The sequence below is a fragment of the Condylura cristata genome, unplaced genomic scaffold, assembly GCF_000260355.1.
Source record: "Condylura cristata isolate star-nosed mole 26May11 unplaced genomic scaffold, ConCri1.0 scaffold00025, whole genome shotgun sequence".
NCBI lineage: Eukaryota > Metazoa > Chordata > Mammalia > Eulipotyphla > Talpidae > Condylura > Condylura cristata.
This window is the reverse complement of record NW_004567126.1, coordinates 17716717-17738765: the sequence shown is the minus strand read 5'-3', so window position 1 is coordinate 17738765 and position 22049 is coordinate 17716717. Positions and strand designations below refer to the sequence as shown.

The 22049-nt window shown below is 47.3% G+C and overlaps 1 protein-coding gene across 2 annotated transcripts in view; it reads left to right on the top strand.

The window, feature by feature from the left end:
- The window catches only part of GRIK4 (glutamate receptor, ionotropic, kainate 4), a 383774-nt gene that overhangs the window by 339185 nt on the left and 22540 nt on the right, over positions 1–22049 (top strand). For both annotated transcript variants that reach the window (XM_012729818.1, XM_004689170.2), the window contains 4 exons: positions 11295–11404; positions 14836–15009; positions 18522–18687; positions 20118–20343. In XM_012729818.1, the coding sequence (XP_012585272.1) occupies positions 11295–11404; positions 14836–15009; positions 18522–18687; positions 20118–20343 (676 nt within the window). The remainder of the gene's footprint in view (positions 1–11294; positions 11405–14835; positions 15010–18521; positions 18688–20117; positions 20344–22049) is intronic.

Genomic DNA, 22049 nt, shown 5'->3' with positions numbered 1-22049 from the left:
GTTGGCTAGAGAGAGTGGTAACCTGAGTTTGTGAGAACACGCCAGTGGGCAGTAGAGCGTGGACATGACTTCCCACTTCCGAGGACAGCTAACGGGGGAGCATCAGAAGAGTAACCCTGGCTGTGCCCCCATCCACCATGTGGGTAATCGTTACACTGCCAGAATATCATTGGCTTTTCCTAGCCTGAACCACTGAGCCAGAAGAGCATGCCTCCAAACAGCTGTGATGCCGATGTCCCCAACACTCTAGTCACTGTAAATGGCCAGTGACATCTACCAGTGTATAACCTGGCACCAGAAGACTGCCCTCCAGAGAAGGAATCCCATGTACCTGCAGACCCTCCAGCTAACGTGCCTTCCTAGGTGTGAAATCCCAACGAAACAAAGAGGATTGTCTACATTCACTGCCTCAGCCTGGACTCACAGCTGCGCTATCAGTAACTGTGACACTGGCTTCTCCAGAGGAAATCTTACTGTCCATCGTGATCACCGCCTGACTGGGAAAGGAGGCCAAGTCAACGGAAGAAGAGACATCATCAAAACCCTAGGCTAAGACGGAAAGAAGTGTGAAGATTTGGTCATAATTGATGTTACTGCTGTATCTGTTTTGTGAATTAAGGCAGAAGTGGGGGGGTCACTTCTCTTTTCCATAATAATGATAACTCCCATTCATTGAGGGCCTCCTGGAATGCTCTTGCAGGCCTGGAATGTGGGTTTGTTATGCTTTGAACTGTGCACCCTCAAAAGATACATTGAAGTCCTAACCCTCAGGACCTGTGAAAGCAGCTTAATTGAACCCAGGGTCTTGCAGAAGCATTAAGGTTAAAATGAGGCTGTGGGTGTTAAGCGGGGTCCTAATCCAAGGACTGGTGTCTTGATCAAAGAGGGGAACTTGGATACAGACATGGGGAAGACCACGTGACATTGCAGACTGGGTTTGGAGTGATAAATCTACCAGCCACCAGGAACAGGAGTTGCCAGCAACTACCAAATCTAGAAGAGTAAAAATGGAAATCCGATATGATCTGGCAATTCCTCTGCTGGGTTTGTACCCAAAGAGTATGAAAACACAAATGAAAAGATTTATACTCTCCTAGGTTCATTGCCATACTGTCCATGGTTGCCAAGGCATGGAACCAACCTAAGTGCCCAAGAGCAGATAACCAGGTAAAGAGGTGGTGGAATATAGACTCACTGGGCTATCCTGCTCAGCTCCTAAAGAAAATGAAATCATGCCTTTTGGGACAAAATGCGTGAACCTTGAGGTGTTATGCTAAGCAAAATAAGTCAGAAAGTCAAAGTCAAATATTGGATGGATTCCTTTATCTGTAAAACAGAAATAACCAAAAAGCATACACTAGCAAAGCATCACAAAAACAATTTAGACTTAGTGAAGTATACTAGCTATCCATGGGAATGAGGAAGAGGGGGGGATAAGCCAAGGATGTTTGCAGGGATCGGGGGGAAGAGGTCAAAACCCTGTGCAGATAGGGAGAAAAAGTGTACCCCAAAGTTATATAGATATGTAAACAATTTTTTTTTAAAAAAAAAAAAAGAAGACTAGACGAGGCAAGGAAGGAGCCTCCCATAAGCCTTCAGAAGGAGAATGGCCCTGCTGACAACTTGAGTTTGAGCTTCTTGCCTCCAGAAGTGTGAGACTATAGATGTTTTTTGATGCTACCCTGTGTGGGGACCTTTGCCACGGCGGCCGTAGAAAAAGGATATAGTCTTGTTCTTGTTTGAGGAAAGAGGAAATGGGTGCAGTCACTTTTAAGACCCTGGCCAAGGTGACACGAAATGAATGAGCAAAGTTCAGCCCTGGAGCAGGTGACGCACTGTGTTCTCTCTGCCACCAGACCGCTGCCCTCCTCTGTGACCTCTGAATACGTGTCCCATGTGGTGCTCTGGTCACCTTTCAACATTTAGTCCTCAGGATTGCGCTGTGAGAAGAGACGGAAACTGTGATTCCCATCTTGCAGAGAAGGAAACCGAAGTCACCCGTAGCCTGACCACAGGGCTGGGCCTGGAATGCCGGTCTCCTGACTCTTGGGAAAGGGCTCTTCGTCATTGATTCTCCCACTCCCTGGACACTTTTCTAGCTAGTACTATTTCCTGAGCCCCCACCTCCAAACTGAGCCCAAGGGGGCATCCAAAAGAAATGAAAATACACAGCCTTTCTCTCAACTACACGTCACAGCCAGGCAATACAACTAGGCTCTGGCCTGGATTTCTTGACCAATGCCAAGGGGACCCAAGCCCTATTGATGACCTGATCGGTCATGAAGAACCATATGGGTGCAGGTTCCTCACCCTGAGGGTTCCCACCACCTGGGAATATCTGCTGCTGGCCTGCCCTTTCCACCTGGGCATCCCATCCTGAGTAGCAGCTCTCTGAAATGAAAATCCACCTTATGGATATATTAAATTGGATCAACTATTTGCTCACAACCCCCAAATCTACACCTGGATGAACTTTCCTGCATTAGTTCCTGAGATGTAGAGTTTCATGCATCCCCTTAACTAGACTGTGGTGCCCAGATGTGTTGGCAGTCACTAATGCAGATGTTGCTATGAAAGGATTTTGTAGATGTGATTAATTGCTATAATCAGTTGCCCTTAAGTAAAGGAGGTTACCCAGGATAATGTGGATGGGCCTATCTATTCAATTGCAGATCTTAAGCACTAATACAAGGTTCCCAAAGGAGAAGGAATTCTGCCTCAAGATTGGCATGTAGAAGTTCTGCCTGATTTCCAGCCTGCCGCTCTGGTCTATAGGTTATGGACTTTTAACAGCTACAGTCATATGAACCAGATCACATGAGCCAGTTCCTTAAGATAAATCACACACACGTGCACACATGCACACACACACACACCCTACTGGTCTGTCTCGCCGCATAACCCAATAGTTCCCCTACTGTGCCAGGCTTCCTCCCATCTTCTAGCCTCCATACTGAGACACTTGCATGCCACATAGCTGCTCAGAACTGATTTATAACAGGGGACCAAACAGGAGAAATTGAGTGCTGGCATGAATAGCTTACTCTAAGGAGAACTGACAGTTGATGCATTTATTCAACTAATATTTATCAAGTACATTCTGCGTCTGAGGCAGTATGCTTAGAAAGTACCAAAAACTCAGCTGGGGATAGAACCATCCTGAATTGACTGAATCAAGAGAGACCTGGTGAGCAGGAGTTTGAGATGAACTCGACTGTCTCTGAAACAAAGGCGGCACTAGCAGGGACAGCTGCTGTTGCTAAGGTTAGTATCCTCCCTGAGGGTAACTGTTCCTTATCCATCACTGTAACCCCATCACAGGTACAGTCATTATAAGTCTTCGCTAAGAAGCAAGAAAGTAAAAAATCACAGACTCAGGAACCAGACTGCCTGAATTTAGTCTCAGATCTGACATTTACTAACTTCATGTTCTATATGTCTTATTTCTTCATCTGTAAAAATGGACTGTCATGCAAATTGGATGAGGATGTCTATGTAAGGTACTTAGGACAGTCCCTGATAGATGCACACTGAAGTATTAGCTAGTAGGTTTAATAAACCGATAGGAATTGCTCCCCACTGCAGTCCAACCTCAATCCATACTGCAGCCTGAGAGTTGTTTTTAAATTTTATAAGTGTGATCATATCAGCCTTCTACTTAAAATAATTCACTGGCTACTCATCACTTACATGACAAAGTTCAACCTTCTTAGTATGGAAAATAAAGTCTGTCTTTTCCTGTCCCACTTCCATTTCTTTGCTGCAGACACCTTCACCCTATTCTTTTCACTGCTTTCCCATTGTGTCTGCTTTTTCCTGCCTCCTTGTCTGGATTCATACTCTTATTGCCTCCCAAGCATCTAAAAAACTCATCCTTGGCCTTCTGATCACCAAGATCTACAAAGAACTAATATAACTCAACAAAAAGAGAACAAAAAAAAAACTTAGTTTTAAAAATGGGCTGAAAGATAAAGAGACACTTCTCCAAAGAAGACATACAGATGGCCAACAGGCACAGGAAAAAATGCTCATCATCACTTATCATTGGGTAAATGCAACTCCAAACCACAGTGAGACCCCATCTCATACCTGTGAGAATGGCATCTATCAAGAAGGCCAGAAATAATAAGTTTTGGCAAGGATGTAGGGGGAAAACGAACCCTCATACGCAGTTGGTGGGACTGTAGACTGACCCAGGCCCTCTGGAAAATAGAATGGAGGATTCTCAAAATAGTAAAAGCAGATCTGCCATATGATCTGGCACCACTTCTAGGTATCTACCCAAAGAATGCAAAAACACTAAATTAATGGAATATGAGCACTCCTGTGTTCATTGTAGCATACAATAGCAAAGTCACAGAAATAACCTAAGTACCCAATGACAACAATGGCGTACGATGCAACTCTTTTTTCTAAAAGGTTGAAATCTTACACTTGCAGCAACACCAACAGAATTGGAAGGGATTACATTAAGCAAAAAAGTCAGAAGCAGAAAGACAAACACTGGATTGTTTCACTCATATGTGCAACACAGAGAAACAAAACAAAGGAACAGACAAAACCAAACCAAAACAAACCCTAGAAACCTGACTGTAGAATTGAAGCTATCAGATGGGGAAAATATGAATGGGGAACAAGAGTAAGCGTGGAAGGGGCCAATGGACTGCTGTAGGTACCTTGGTGGTGAGCATGGTGTGGTAACATACATTTGAAGAGTATGAGCCTAACCCCTGAATCAGCAGGGCCTCCAGGCCCTTCATAGAGAATCCAGCCTTGAGAATTTAGGGTGTCCCCTGGCACTCCAAGAATAGGAGTCAAGTCACAGGATGTCTGAAGTTCAAGACTGCCTTCATTGTCATGTTAGCTCATTTCTTCTGATTGAAAAGTCCAGTGTCTGATACAGCAGTGTAACCCAAGGGCATTTGCAGCCAAGGGTTTTATGACATCGAAGCATAGTATGAGCTTTCAAATATCTGTGTGAAAAGAGGGAAGAAGGGCATAGAAAAACAAAAACATTTATATGTAACATTAGAGGATATCATGTAGTTTTTTCTTTTTTTTTTTTTTTTTCCTGCAGCAGCAATTTGCCTAATGATGTTTTGCTCAGACTAATATTAAAGTAAGTTTGTATTCCTTGAGCACACACTGACTGCTGTAGCAAGACATCATCAGAGTGTGCCAGAAGCCAACCTGGGATCCACCATTTGGCACATATCACCCCCAAATGGGAAATCACATCTTTAAAAATTCAGTGTCGACATATTCAAGGAGGCTGGGAAATGTCCAGGTTTTTGTGTGTTGACTAACACCTGTCTGGCATCTCTTTATTTATGACATGTTTTCACAGACAGTTTCCGGTTTACTCCCCTGAGGCAGTTCCTGTGATTTCCATTTTACATAGAAGGATTCTGAAGCTAGTGATGGCTAGTGGTTTAGAGCAAAGATGATGTGATAGAGGAAGTGGCACTGAACCCAGGTGTTCTATCTGAATCCGTACACTTCCGCCAGACTCTCCTGATGGTTACTAGGTACCGTTCTCTCTGTCAATGCCATGTGGAGCTTTCAAGATCCTTTCTAATCAGAGGACACTATTTATGATCTCGTAGCCAGCCTGAGCATTAAGACTCCCTTGAAAATATGAGTTTATGATGTTGCTTTAGAATGTCCTGCTACACCTTTGATTGACAAGTAGAAGAGTTTCATACCCTGTTTTTGTTTCTGTTCTTAACTCTTGCTAGCATTTTCTCTCTCAAGAAAAGTTAGGAAAAAAACCAAGAACCAAAAAACAAAAACAGAGAGTGATTAAAAAAGAGAGAAATAAATGCCAACATTAAATTAATGCCCACCATTTTTGCTGGATATATGACTCGTTTTTCAAGAAGTTTTGTTTCATTTCAGAAAAGACTGTCTAGGAAAATGGAGCACAATGCTAAGTAAACCAGTGAATCATTTCTAATGCTGCTTAATACCCTGTTATGTTATAAGAGAACAGAAAATGAATGGTGCTCTATTCCTTAACACTAAGTAACATAATAGCCCATATAATGGAAATATGACTCCCTGAATGTATAATTTTAATATTGGTTATTTATTGAGCATTCCACTCACAAGAAGTGCAAGGTATTTTATCAATATTACCTTGGTAATTCTCACTTTCCTTCTTCGTGTGTTGATTGTGTCATTTCACTTTATAGAAGAAGAAAGTGGCAGCTAAGATCACTCAATAAGTCAAGGTCAGTGCCAAGATAGTACTTAGGTCTCCTCTGACCAGATTTCCAACCAGCCAAGTGAAAGTCAATATGTTCGTCGTTGAGTTGTACAGGCAGCAGACCCATCTGGTTGCTTCATGTGGAGAGGAATTCATTGCAAACTTCTTATTTCCTCTTGGCGTCTGAGGTGAGAAGTGCATGCTGAACCAAATGATCACCCGGACAATCCATTGCAGACACACTGAAGGAGGCTATGTGAGGGTTCCTGGGGTGAGACAAGAAGAAATTACCTCCTTCTGCCTCCCCCAAAAGGAGTCATGGAAACTGTGTTCTTTTATCTTTCAGCCCGAGAAAGTGTTTTATTGAACATTGAATCCAGCTGGGAATTGAAAGTAGCTCTCCATCAATTGCCAGTTAGTTCCAAAGATTGGGAAACACCACCTGGAGGAGAGGCTGAGCCTTTGTCATTGGTCCTGCTGGAGAAGGAAGGGGGTGTAGGGAAGGAAGAGAGTTGACATCACTCGTTTGTGTATAGAAAATGGTTTCTTCACAGCCACAGGCATAGGAGAACCTATCCACGTGACTCACTCTGTCTCTGTGGAAGACTCAGAGGGAACTAACTGAGTCCAAAGGTTGAAGCACTGACTACTAACAGGCATCTTTCTAGAAGCAAGCCTGAAGTTACCCAAATGGCTTCCTCATGATGCATGTATTGTAACTCATAGAAACTTCAGGAATTATGGAAAGTGACTGGACCTAGCAGATATTCTCCCTCTAAGCATCTTTAATGCGTATCACTGGAGGACAGACCTTACTGTGTGTTAAGTCGGTTAGTTTAAAAAAAAAAAAAAGGAGGAAAGGTTTGATATTATTCTCTTTTTTTTTCCCCAAAGAGCAACTGGGAGACTCAGAAGGGTTAAATGACTTGTCCAGAGTCCCATAAAGCATAAGAGCTGGAGCTGGGTTCAAACCTGGGCAGCATGGCTCCAGAATCTGTTTTCAGTTACTACCTGTACCTGTATTCCCTGGCTCTGTTGTCCTTGAGCATTTGCCTTCAGACTCTGGGAAAGTAACTCATTCTTCCTGTAGTGTTATTTCTCCCCAATACACATAGAATGAAGTATCAGCAGGCTCATAGATTCTTTTTAAGAGGAATGCCAGGGGGGTGTAGTGCCAGTAGGTAGCAACTCCACTACCAAAATTCAAAGGATCTCACCACACTAAGATCATGGTTAGTGGGTGTCCAGCCCTTTGGGTCTCCCCCGACCATCAGACAACATCAAGAATGCTGGCACTGGTGTGGTCATTCTGAAACACAATACAAAAGTCAAGGACAAAGTCCTAATTCTGATGCGATCTAATTTTAAATTCTATCTACAGGGCTTGACCTATCCTAGATGTTGGGGGCATGGAGCATAGATTCTTTATAACCAATGATCCACCTTTAAAGTGGCTGAATTCACCGAAGGAAACCAGCTCAACTTGCAGTCAGCAGAGATATATATAAATCAATACAAGTACCTATAAATACAATAGCATCAAATAACTGATGATGGGTCATAAACAAATGTTTAAGAGTAATTTAAAAGAGAGAGAGAGAGAGTAGGTTGGGATACTGCTGGCTTTTGGGAGAAGGCGTGGGATTAATTAGGAAGTTTATTGGAGCAAGTTGTGAAGCTAGAAAGGAGAGGAAGACGCGGTACAGCAGTCATTTAAATGAAGGCGAGCTTGGCTTCTCTACAGCATTGCTTGATGAATGAGCACCAGAGACACTGAAGACATCACCAGTGATGTGAGCAAAACTCTCCCCTCCCTGGTCACAGTGCTTCCATCTGTAAATATGGAAAACTGGGTATTGAAATCAACATAGCAAGCATTTAGAGTTCTTCCGAAGAAAAGTCTCTCTTTCTTTGCTTTGGCTTAAAGAAAACCAATTATTTGGAAGGAGACCTGTGGCAGATGATACCTTACTTGCCCTAAGCACCAGTAACTCTCCGGTGTCTTTTGGGAAGAAAGCAATCAAAAGCTTCCTCATAGAAAAAATGGGAGGCAGTCAGAGTGTTGCAAGTAACATGCTTCTCTTTGGCATCATATAAACAGCTTGGGCTCAGCCCACGCCAAGGCAGTGGAAGCTCAAACCCAGATCTCAGATCACTGCTATCCCTTGCCCTTCTGCTTGGCGTCAGTCAATCACAAGTGGAATCAGATGTTGCCTTGCCAACGTGACTGATAGGTTTCCGGCGGAGCTGGCTTTATGTCTCCGTACTTGTTTGTGTGATGTTCTGTGTTTTATAACTTGAGTCTCCAGGAATTTTTCCCACGACTGTGCATCATTCCTTATCACCCATAACCAAATAAGGCAGCTTTAAATAGTACTGTCATTTTCCTCAATTTCACTCCTGGTGATATAATCAGGTATAGATTTCTGACATTGAGCATCTAATGGGGTTTCAGATTCAGAAAGCAACAATAAAAGATTCTTTCCTTTTGGATATCTCTCAATTGAGAGACACAGTGAAATAATCATGTGTGACAGGGCTCATGGAAATCATGGGGTCTGGAGGACCCAGGGAGTGAACAGCTACTGTTTGCTGCTGCAGCAGGTGGTAAAACATGATCAGCTCCTTTATTTTTTCCAGACTCTATGTGGGCAGCCTCTGTGTTTTCCCGTGTCTGCCACTGGCTCGCAGGATAACAATGAAGACAATGTGATGAATGCGGGAAGGCCCAGCAGGGGACTCAGCTTCTGCTGCTCTTGAGTCCTTCTTCCTGCTAGGGAATCTGTAGCGTGATGGACCAGACATGCTCACATGGGCTCTTCCCCTCACCCCTCTACTGTCCCTCCAGGGACTGGGCCATGTCCCTCAACTCATCTCATGGTCCCAATAAATCTCCTGAGTGTTCTGTGCAGAGCAAGCTTCAGTGCCCTGTGAGGCGGGCAACTTGCATTTGGTATCAAGTTCTCATTCATCATATCAAGTTCCTGGCCCATATTGGTTCCATGTTGGGAAAGAAAACCAATGTCTTTTCTTTCTTTCTTTTTTTGTTTAACATTTTATTTATTTTTGTGTAGAAGAACTGTGTGTGGGCCAGAGGACAGGAGGATTCACCAGAGACAGAGTGGAGAGCAGAAGAGGCAGGTCTACTGAATTACACTGCTGAGGGGAGTAAAGGGTGAAACAGGAGAGGTCTGCTGCGCCTTGTCGGTCGGCTCCCTGGCTGGGACAGAGCTCAGACTGTCATGGTGGCCAGTGCACCGGTAGCGCTGAGACTTTAACCCCTTGGCCACCAGAGAGGCCCCAAAGAAACCAATTTCTGAAGGACCGCCTAGAGGTCACTGTCACACTTCTAAAGGACTGCAGGGTCCAAAAGTGACAACCCACTGGCAGAGAGTGTCTGTTTCTGCACTTTGGCACTCAGGGCTGTGTCCTCAGGCAAGAATGTACAGCTCTAATTAGGCCCCTTGGACTTCAGGAATGTTCCTATAAGGAGAAGCTATTTTACTTCAACAGGATCTTGCAGAACTGCCCCCTACTCCCTCATCACCATCCCCCCTCCAACCACCACCCTATATGATGCAGTGGAGCAGCTGGTGTTACTTGAAGTTGCTCAGTGTGTTCTGCATGGTCTAGCTGCCAGTGGTTAATGAAACCTCAAAAAACTGGTCAGAAATAGCTCTGTATTGGCCTAGGTATTTCCCCTTCATGTTTCTGGACACCCCCTATAAAAAAAAAAATGTCCCTCAGTGTTCACAGTAAGTCATACTGTTAATGGAAATGACCTTGAGTTGGAGAGTTCTTTTATGGAAGCCCTGAGCTTACAATTGATTTTCAGTCCCATGAATGGACTTCCTAGATTCCTAGAATCATAAAATCTTATCATTTTCAATGGAGAATGTTCCTTAGGAAGCATCTAGTCCAGTGGTTCAGTAGTAAATGAGAGAAACAAGCCAGGGCAACACCCAAGCAGCAGCAGGGAGCAGAGACACGAGCCCTTTCTAGAATGGGCAGCTCCTACTCAACTCCAGCCCACTGGCAATATAACCCACTGATGCCAGATCACCCCTTTTATTTTTAAAAAGCCAGAAATCGGATTTTTATGTGTCATCTCCCAATCATTTTTTATGTGGACAACTCACCCAAGATGGGTGAACACTTCAGGGCAGACAAAGCAATGTCGTCTGTCAGCTGCGTATGGCCTGAGGCCACCCGCCATCTTGGGCCACCGCCATCTTGGACCACTCCAGTCAAAGCCAGAGAGGAGTGTGGCCTTACCCAAAACCACACAGCTAATGACTGCAGCAAATTATTGACCTCTATCTGTCATATTCCATTCTGCTTTTCTGCAGAAAATGATGGGGTGTTCGGTGCCCAGGTTTGTTTCTGGCTCCAACCTTAGGCTCCTATGACTTTGGCCAAGCACGTCCCTGGTAGGGGACACATAGACACACCAGGTTTTCCCACAGCGTCATGGGACAGACTCAGGGTTTTGTGTCAGAAAATGCCTGTTTGAGTCCCACTCTTGCACTTAGGAGCTACATAACCTTGGACACCCCTTGACTGGCCTGGGTTTGATTTTCCTTAGCAGCAAAATGAATAATCAACTTGTCTCATGACACTGTGCTGAGGTTTGCACGAGAAGGGCTCACTGTGTGTGAGATCACCCTGCAGAGGGAAAGCGAAGGCTGCCTGTTGTGTGGCACTCTGGAGAAGACCTGAGTGCCAAAGAGGGGTGCTGCTGTGGCATCGGAGATGCAGAGGTGCTCCTGAGCCTACCCGTGCCACCCCAGAGGACCTAGGGCAGCATTACAAGAGCACTGAGGGCTATTTGTTTACCTAGCACGACGCCTCCCTCAGCCCAGGAAGTGATGAAGCCTGGGCTGTCCTTTTACACCTGTTGAGGTTGTGGCTGGGTGGGCTTCCCCTACATCTTCAAGCCCCAGAGTCTTTTAAACCAGTCACTCAGAACCTAAGGCGATGCAATCTCGAGCCAGACCCAGACTCACCAAACCCTTTGCCTGCCCTGCCCAAGGGCCAACCTTGACTGAACATGTACAGTGAATCGTGCTTTTATCTCTATTTCCAGGGACGCAGACCTGGCTATTTCTCCTTCCTGGACCCATTTTCTCCGGGCGTCTGGCTCTTCATGCTTCTAGCTTATCTGGCGGTCAGCTGCGTCCTCTTCCTAGTGGCTCGGTACACTCCTCACCCCTTCCCTGTCCTCACACCGCCACCTCGTGTCCACCTCAGGGAACTGCAAGGGAGGGGGTGGGGAGGGAAGCGGGCTGGTTGAGACCTTGGTGCCAAAATAGAGATGGGAAAAGACAGGGGACCTGAAAAAGCTCTGCCCAGCTGTCTACCTGACGCTTCCCACCATCGGCATGCCATATTCGCTGGTGCACAACGTGGGCAGGTGAGCTGGGCCGAACTTGCATCTGTCCCCTGCCTCTTCCCACTCCAGCTGCCTGGTCTGGGGCCGCCTGCTTGTGGAGGAGCTGGGGGTGGGGGTGGCAGGACAGGAAGATCGCTCTGATTAAGCACAATGCGTCTGGCTTCCCTGGCCTCTGTCCTTGCCAGGATCTGCCACAAAGTGCTGAGTGACAAGAATCGGAGCCCGGGAATCTGGAATGGGGGGACCAGAGGCCTTGACTGTGCAAGGGAGAGAGAAAGCCTCCCTTGCAGAGGACCTGGCCCTTCCCCAGCCAGCATCACCTACAAAAGCACAGCACCTTGTCAGATGGGAACCACATGGCAAAACAGAATGGAGAGGGATGTTTGCAAGTAGCATTGAGAAAAATGGTTCAAATCAGAAAAAAATGGGGTGAAAAAACCTTCCTTCTTACTCAAAAATAAAAAGAGAGCGAGAGAGAGACTGTGCTGGGCCACAGAAGTCCCAGAGCAGCATCCCATAGTCTGGCCTTCTGAGAATGCCCTGAGAGGGCTGTTTGTGGGGCTAGTGTGGAACCAGCTTGGGTTTCTTGAAAGCCAACTTACTTCCCAGAAGCACGATCTTTAGCGACTCATCGGTCATTACTCAGAATCCCAGCTTCCTGCTCAGCCTTTATTTGCCCTTCTAGAAGACCAGAAAGTGCAAGAGCAGGGAATGGAAGATGGGCAGGCCAGCTCTCTGGAAGCATGCCTGCAGGGGGCAGTGACAGAGCCAGGCGATTCCTCAGTGTGCACCCCACCTCTCCAAGTGGAGTCTTCTCCCAAGAACTCACCTTTTTGATGGCTCCAGGAGAGTGTGTGCTCATCGAGTTAGAAGACAGAACCTCAAGGAACTGCAGGGCACCCAAATAACTGCATCGCTGTTCTTACCCGATGCTGAAGGGGCCTTCTATCCCCCAGTATCTGCCCTTTGCAGTGATGGTCAAAGCCAAGTTCAGGGAAGTCATCCACTGTATCTAGCCAGAGAAAGCGTGATTTGCAACCTGGAGGTCTTCAAAGCCTGCTGTGTGCCCCTCGTGGGTCCTCTACCCCATTGGGCCTGTGGACATCGCCACTATCAGTGTCAGTTGTCAGTGATAACTGGCGAGCCGGGCGGGAGATGGCACACTGTCAACACGTCCTTTCTGCACTTCACCAGCCTGATGGCTGCTGCTTTTGGGAAACTGTCTGAGTTCTAGCCCCACTGCTCTATAATTCTCTTTTGCCCTCTGTGGCTAAGTCCCTGTATGTAGCAGTACACAGCTCGCAGGGGACCCCAAGGGCCCTGGAAATGTTTAGACCATGGCTACCCGCCCCCACACACACACACACAAGCCTGCCCTGCCTGCCTGTTACAGCCTCAAACCCTGAAAAGTTGAACAGCCTCTTCCCTACCTATCATGCACGCATCTGACCCCAAGATCCAACATCAACCTAAGAAATGCATTGAAGTTTTCGCCGTACTGTTGTATAATTAGGACAGCTGGCCCTGGGTTCCACAGAGCATGAAGGCTCCTGGAGGCTCCAGTGCCATGGGCTTGGGCATAGGGTGAGAAGAGGTAGGGAAGCCATAGCTCTGGAGGCTTAACTCCCTGTCCCCCCAGCTCAGTCCCACTTTCAAATACTGTTAACCCTTGAATAATGAAAGGAATGGGGAAGTAGGAGCTGACCGACACAGTCAAAAACCTGCATATAACTTTTGATTTCCCCAAAACTTTACCAAAATACCAAGTCATCCCTTGGTATCTGCAGGGGATTAGTTTCAGGAGCCCCCAGACTCCCAAATCCACAGGTGCTCAAGTCCCTTCTTATTGGCCCTTTGTATGTGATTCAAGAAACAGCACCTGCACATCCAAACCTGTTTGCTCAAGGCTGCCAGCTGTATTATTTGGGTAACATCTGGGTATGATTTTAGAGGGAAAATGCTTGAAAATCCCTGATCTAAGGCAACCTCTCCCAAGCCAACTACTATCAGCATCACCCAGGAAGGAGCATTTTGAAAATTTGAATTTCCAGGTGTGATGGTCTCAATCTCTAGGGATGGAGCCCAGGAGTCTGTATTTTTAAAGCTCCCTCCCAAGGACCAATGGGCACTCCCAGTGCCAGCCAGCTCTTAAGGCCACGGAGAGCAGTCACACATCTCGGGACAGGAGGCCAATGAGGGCACATGGGCAGTGGACCCAGGAACAAGTGCCCACGAGGGGAATATGGATGGCACTGTAGGGATAGCCAGGGCACAGGAGGCCGAGTGGACGCCCGCAGCCGGCGATGAGGATGACCCTGCCCTGTGAACATGCAGCACCTGCCCTGTCAGCTCACGCTCATACCGGCCCACTCGGCAGAGCTGATGCAGAACAGAGGAGGGAACCTGTGTGCAGCTGGCAGGAAGAAAGCACCTTCTAGACAGCAGGAGTGCTGCCCCTCGCCTGGAGGCAGGCCCCCCTTTCAATCTGGGGTGCCTGTTGACTCACAGGGCCCCTTGAAAACCACTGATGCCCAGGCTTCCCTGGACAAATCAGAGCAGAACTCTGGAAGCAGGAACCTGGTATTGGCATTCTGTTAAGCTTCTAGGGGAGTTTGAAACAGGGTGGAGAACAACACATGGCCTTATCGAGGCTAGGGCTTCTTAAAGTGGGGTCCCTCTCCCAGTGGCATCAGTGTCACCTAGGAATTCACACCCAGACTGAGTCGGGAGGTGGAGGGGTGAGGCCCAACGGTTTGTGCCTTAACCAGCCTTCTCAGTGATGCTGATGGAGGCTCACATTTGAGGGCCACTTTTCCAGGCCGAGGGTTTTCTGTCTTAAGGTGACAGTAAGGAGGAGCTAGGGTCCCTCCGTGGTGCCCTCAAAGGATGGGAAGTGGCAGAAGAAGCTCCTTGCCAGCTGTCTACCCCTTTATAGCCAGCTGTTAGTCAAGGGGTTCCACTTTACTAGGTGTACTGAAGTTCCACATCAGAATTTATTTTGAAAAAAAAAAACAAATGTTGCTTTGAATAAAGACAGAGTTTGAAGACCAACAGGGAAGTCCAACCTCCTCATTTTTTAGTTGGGAAAATCCAAATCCAGCAAAGGGAGGTGGCTCACCTGAGGCCACAAGGCCAGTGAGGCTCAGGGTGGGGCTGGGAAGGACAGCTCCCGACTCCGCAGAAGCCTTTCTCCACCCACCCTCCGCGGCCTGGTACATTTGCTTTTCTCCCACAGGTTGACCCCCTACGAGTGGTACAGCCCCCACCCATGTGCCCAGGGCCGGTGCAACCTCCTGGTGAACCAGTACTCCCTTGGCAACAGCCTCTGGTTTCCCGTCGGGGGCTTCATGCAGCAGGGTTCCACCATCGCCCCTCGCGCCTTATCCACACGCTGTGTCAGTGGTGTCTGGTAAGTTCCCCAGCAGAGGAGGAGAGGACACAGGGGGGTGGGTGGCCCTAATAAGCCAGCTCTGGCAGAGTCACCAGCACCTGGCTGCTGTTGGAGAGCCGGAAACAGGCTAGTGGGAGCTCAGCTTCCCCACCACGGGCAAGTGGCAAGTCCCTAACAAGAATGTCGGCTTTCTTGGCATCCGGCTCCTTTCACATAGGGAGAAGACACGTGTCCCTGACCGCTCCAGAGAGAAAACCAGAGAGCACGCAGGCTCAGAAGGTTTGGGGTCAGCAGTGGCCATCTTGTAAGTCTAGGTGCAGAGGAGAATCGAGGCAGAAAGGGAGAGGCTGAGAAAATGACGTTGAGTCCCCTCAGCAAAGCAGGCAGGACTTCTTGACCTGACACTGACCTGAGGCGGGCTGTCTGGGCTTGAGAAGGCATATGCAGATTTATGCAAATCTGAGCCTGGGGCTGGAAGCGTGGGAGCCAAGCCTGTGCCACCTCCAGCCCCATCTGCAGTCCTGTCTTCTTGAGCTGTGTCTCTGCACCTGGCTCAGACTGCGCAGCCTGCCGACCTCAGCAAATGTGGGAAAGGCAACCTCTTACTCCTCAGGGTTGGATGGGACTTCCCTGGCAAGTTGACGGCAAATCCAGCCTCTTACCACATCGTCCATCAGCCAGCTGGTCGCTGCCTGAAATTTCCATCTCCTCTTGGTTCATCAGGGCCAAGGTGGGGAGAAATAGTTGAATGATTCAATGTGTGGAAAAACGCTTTGAAAACTTGAAAGTGCTACATAAATGTATGGACAAATAATTGCTGTTAGACCACTATGACGGAAAATGAAAAATATATATTCCCTGCCTTTCATCCTTCATCCAATGAAATGAGACAGATGGATGATGGCTGGCTGGCTGGCTGGCGGGATATCTCCTAGAGAGGCTGATTCACAGAGTACAAGTTCTTCATCATCACTTAAAAGCCCACTGTTGGGTGTGGTGCTGCAGGTCAAAGCACTCACAGCCTGTTCTCTGGCTTTCATCACACCCTGTGTGAGCCAGAGGAAAAGCAATAGTGATGGTTCCACCCTTGGTCACAGCAGCCGGGGTCAGGGTTGGCCTGGACAGTTACTGGAGGAACTGGGGTGCAGCTGACAGCAAGGCGAAACCTAGTTGGGGTGTTTGTTTTCCCCGCTGAGTGACCAGTCAGCTGTCTGGGCAAGGTGTACACCCCTTATCAGATGGCTCCCTCAGATCATCGACTGTGGCGGCATAGAGAACGGGGTCTCACCTTCCCCAGAAGCATCGGCAGTTCTACTAGGGACAGCCACAGAGGACCCTCAAAATCTGAGTAGAAGCCTGGGAGACCAGCAGAAGTCAGCCACAGGTTTTGGTCTCTTCTACCTGGGGCTTTTCCTTCAGCTCCCATGTGCCACACAGAGGGCCCATTGCCTGCTTCAGCCACCTGTGCGCGCCCTGTGCTCAGGAATTCCCTGCTCCAGAGTAAGGAGGGCCCACCTGTCTTGCAGGCTGCTCAGCCCTGGCCCACTGGCTGCAGGGCGCTCCTTTTCTCTGCTCCAAAGCATGCATGGGTGAGGCCCAGCCCTCGCCTGCCCTGACCTGGCTGTCAGTGCGCTCTGCCTCTCCAAGTTCTTGGTTATTAAGCTCAGACCTCAGTTTGGTCAGTTCCCTGGGAGACTGGGAAGTGTCAGCAGAAGAGGCTGTCCTGGCTCACCTTGGCTTCCTCACCCTGAGCAAGTGACCAAATGCCACGTCACTACCCAGAACACCAACTTTCTTGGCATCCATCTCCTTTCATTGGGGAAAAGACACCCCGACCCCTCCTGAGAGAGGAGAGAGAGAGTGGGTGTGATTTGCTTTCTCAGCGAGGCCATGAGCTTGCACCAGGATACCTGCTCCCTATCACCTGCTCCTTGTGACCATTGTCATAAAGAGCCACCCAGAGTGGAAGACACCAGAATGTAGCCATGGGGCTGAGGGAGTGTCCCCAGCTAGTTCCGAGGCCGTGTCCACATCCAGGGCTCCTTAACTCTGAAGCTCAGCAGCTTCTGAACGCTGGCCCCTGCCTGAGGATCACACATGCACACGCCTGTTTCCTCTGGGAGTGCCAAGAGGAAACAACTTCCAACTGAAAGTAAGAGCCAAGGCGGGAGCCAGGAAAACAGTTTGAGGACAGAGACACACCTGGCACTTACAGGTGACAAATAGGGAAGGCAATCAAATGACTGTCACCCCATCTTCAGGCTGAGGATCTATCACTCCATTTCTCTCCATCTCATTCAGTCCTTTACTGATGACGAGTCACCAGTGACATGTTATCTCATTTATTCTCACAACTCTCTGAAGATAGAGCAGGCATGATTGTCCCAATTTATTAGGAAGCAAATGAGCTCAGCGGAAGTACGTAGCCTTTTTCACAGTCTCTGTGGGGGAGGAGGAAGGGGCAGTCGGGGAAGTAGGACCATCTTCCTGCTCCGGAAAGCCCACCTGGAAGCTTCCAGCTGCCGATGGTAAGCTTTCATTGGCAATGTCTTCATAATGAGTAAAGCCTCATTAATTCGGACTGCACTGGTTGAGGATATGTGATTATCCAGCCTCAATTATGCTTAGATATATCTTTGAACTCCTATAAACAAGTGGATTGGATGGCAGGTCCTTTCTGCTGACCAGATGGTAGAAGGCTTGATTAACCTAAGTAAATGGAAGAAAGAAAAAAAAAAAACCAGAAAACTGGATTTAATGGCTTTAGTTTATATGCTGCCTGAGTTACAAAATTACTCTCATTTTAAATGCGTTCACTTTACCCAGTAAACAACCTTCTATTTTGAACTCACATGGCCATTATAAGAGTATTTCCTAATTCCCAGTTCTCAGCAGTACAAAGGTGCTTGTCATCCATTAGTCTTTTAAAGAGTCACTGCTATTACAATGTGTAGAGCTGGTTTTAAGCTATGAATTTATCAGCATGTGACTGGGCAGATTACTTGGCTTCTCTGAGCCTCAGTTTCCCCATCTATAAAATTAGGACAAGAGTGTTACCTCCTTTCATTGTAGGGAGATAATGGAAAGTGCACCTGAGACAGCAGACGTGGTGGGTGGCGGGTGCTCAGCTCCAGCGCTGCTCACCTGAAGGTGGGCTGCATTGTGAGGGGGCAGGGGGACCCTCCCAGCCCTCGTGTCAGACAGAGCCCCCAGAACTGGCACCCTGCTTCATACACTTGTTCATTTTTCAGTCTCCAAGCTGTCTCATGTGCATGGACACACCTCTTTTGAATAACAACCAAGGAGTCACCTCCTTTAGGAAATATAGTAAAATCGTCTTCCAAGCAACCCTCACAAACTCTGTCCATTTCTGTCGACATCATCTGCCCTGCCTCCTTTCTCTTCCCCCACCAAGTCCCTTCAGAAGAGGGACGCCTGGCCTCTCCCATGTCACAGCAAGATTGGGGATGGGGGCTGAGACTCCTGGGAGTGCCAGAGCAATGATGACTTCCTGGTCTTTTCCTACGTAGGTGGGCATTCACGCTGATCATCATCTCATCCTACACGGCCAACCTGGCAGCCTTCCTGACCGTGCAGCGCATGGATGTGCCCATTGAGTCAGTGGATGACCTGGCTGACCAGACCGCCATTGAGTATGGCACAATTCACGGAGGCTCCAGCATGACCTTCTTCCAAGTAAATTCATTTGGTTGCTCACCAACATCGGGGATTGGGCAGAATACAGATGAGATGTTTATCTGCTGGAGATACAAACATCTCTCCTCATCCCATTATCTTTTTTCGAACATCTAGTTTGGAGGTTCACATGGGGCTCGTTGTTCTCCTGTTCCATAAAATATCCCTGGAATGAAGTCCCAAAAGCACTTTTAAAATCAACCTGTCCCAAAATATTGTGCATGAACAACCAGTGGTAGTTGTGATGCTTTTAGGTACAAATCAGTTCAGTGACTAAACTATTTCATATTTATTTTATTTTTATTTACTTTCTAGGTTGTGAGTTTAATATAAAATTATATAACTCAAACAGTCAGGTGCAAGATTTGGGGCAAAGTATGGGGAAAGGTGTGTGCTCCTTTCATGCTCTAGGGGCTTTTCCCGATTTTCATTCATATTTATTTTAATGGGTATTAGAAAAAGATCTATACAGTGAATTTAATCTTTATTTTTATTTCTATTACTGCATAGGATGAAGTTAATGTTTGCATTTAAATTTTTTAAAGTGGGTTTAATTTTATAGAGTCCTCAGACACAGCAAGATTACTTATAAACCACGACTGAAGTGTGATGAACACTAGATTAAGATGAACTGGTTTCATTGATCGTACTGGATAAGTCTCAGATCGGCATCCTGTTGACATTGAGGCCCTGCCTCAGAGCTCTGTGAGCTGACACACCAAGAGATTGATGACCAGGGCTGACACACTGGGCCAGACAGAGGAGTTAACGGGTATCTGATTTACCTACAACCCACGAAGTTCATTTCAGCATGAGACAAGCCCAAGGCTTTCATTTTTCTGTCTTCTATATCAGCCTCAGTGCCTGTTGGCATGGGGACCCATAAAAGTATCCTGCAAACATGGAATTTGGGTAGCCCCCAGAAATCACTGAATCTTCTTGTTATTTGTAAAATTGAAGCCAGCGTGGGATATATGATTGGAAAGTTGCTGAGATAAAATAGCCAGCGCTATTCCTTCACTTCTCTCTAGAAGTCCTGAATAAACCCAAGTTCACTGCTCCTGACCTGGAGGACATGAAGGCTACAACTGGAATGTCCACTCTTATTTCTACCAGAATATGGAGCTTGGCAATGGGAGACCTCTCTAGGTAGAGGAGGCAAGACCAAGGATCAAATCAGCAGGCAGAGTTTACAGTACCATCAGCCCCCTGTTGATTCTTGGTCTTCCTTTAAAAGAAATCAAGGCACGACTTGTCCCTCCTGTCCAAGACTCACTGGCAGCCCAGAGACAGAAGGAGCAAAGCGTATTGAATGTAAAGAAGGGATTGCGTAGGGCCAGGATTTTAGGACCTACTTTGGATCCCTCTGCTTTTACACCAACATTTCCTTTCTCTTTTCCCAATAATGCGCCTTTGTGTTCTTTTTCCAGAATTCCCGCTATCAGACCTACCAACGCATGTGGAATTACATGTATTCCAAGCAGCCAAGTGTGTTTGTGAAGAGCACGGAGGAGGGAATCGCCAGGGTGTTGAATTCCAACTACGCCTTCCTTCTGGAGTCCACCATGAATGAGTACTATCGGCAGCGAAACTGCAACCTCACTCAGATTGGGGGCCTGCTGGACACCAAGGGCTATGGGATTGGCATGCCAGTCGGTATGCAGGAGAGGAACAGCCTCCTTGGGTAGCTTCATCCAGGCAGGGTCAGAGTAGCCACACCTCTGAATACAGCATTGAATTCAACACCCTGTTTCTAGAACCAGTTTAACAGTGACTTTAGGTGGGCATTCTTGAGGTTTAAAAAAAGCAAGCCCAAACTCACATTCTTTTGCTAATTAGTGATCATATCTCAATCCTTAAGCATTCAAGGGCTGATTGATTAGTTACTAATTGATTAATTTGTTTAAAGGGCACATTGGTGTCCTTGATGGGCTCTTTACACCTTTGTTCTCCCCTCTCCTGCTTCCTTCCCTTTGGCCATCTCTCTATTGGTTGACATCTCCATGAGAGATGAGCAGGAAGAGATGGTAAAGTTCAAATGAATTGATTTTGCTATTAGGATCCTGATGAGAATCTTACTACAATGTCATGATGAGGCACATAACTTTCAGATTATTTTTGGTGCTTCCTGATCCCTCTGCCCCAGGTAATTTTCGAGAATGGGCTGAAGCTCTGGTGACCTGCTTACCGAGTGCATCCCATCTGGCTTGTTGGAGGAGGGAAGGGATATCTGACTCCCAGAAGGGTATCCCACCTGTGCTTTGACTTATGCATACAAGACTGGGTACAGGTGGTAAGAGGCTTCACCAGAGACAACATGGGGAGCAGAATAAGCAGATGTACTGAAATACACTGCTGAGGGGAGCAGCGGGTGGGTTAGGAGAGGCCTGCTGTGCCATGTGGGTCACCTCCCTGACCAGGAGGACAAGGGATCAAACTCATGCTGCAGTGGCTCCATAGTGCTGTGCTTTAACTGTTGTGCCACCAGGGAGGGCCTCCGCTGTGCTTTCTAAAGCACATTCATGCTTTTGGCCTTCCGCTGCTGTAATACTTCCACCCTCTGTGATTGCAGGAGAGCCCTGCCTCAGGTGATCCAGATAGAGCACCCCCCTACACATAGACCCCATTGAGAGCTGCTGTTGTAAAGGGCTGGCCCAGCAGAGGGCTGTCCTGTCTGTAGCATTAGGGGAAAGGGCAGGAATTGAGGCCTTCATGTGGGGACGTTGGTATACAGTATGTGCATCTCTGTAGTTATCTTACATGCCCCTTCTCTTGGTGTTCACCTAACTCATAACTCTGTCAACTGCAGGCTTCACTTATGTCTGTAGAGTGTGGGGAGCATGGGTTTGAACTCAAATGTAGGAATTCACCCTATTTACTGGCTGTGGGACCTTGGATGGATTATTTAACCTCTGTGAGTCTTAGTTATGTCATTTGTAAAATCAGGTTTCTAATACCTACTTCCTAAGCTTATCATGAGGGTTAAACTTGATAACCTGGTCAGGTGTCTTTCTATAGCACCTCACACTTAGCCTGCCTTGGCGAACATGAGTGCCTTTCCATCATTTCTATAGTTGCCTGTATTATTTGATAGAACCGACAACTTCTTAAAGACTGATCAGAAACCAAGCCAGTGGACACAGGAAATTATATGGCCATCCTTGAACTCGTTTCTGTCAACAGGAAGCCAGCCTCAGTCAGCTCCTTCCTAACCCTCGCACCTTCCCCTCGCAGCAGATGGTATTGCCGTCCATTAACAGTACAGTTGTGGGCCCCTCCGAGAAGCTGACATTTTGTTTCAAGATGGTGGGGCAAACCAGGAACTTAGGGTACATCTTGATGATGTTCTAGCAATTCAACAG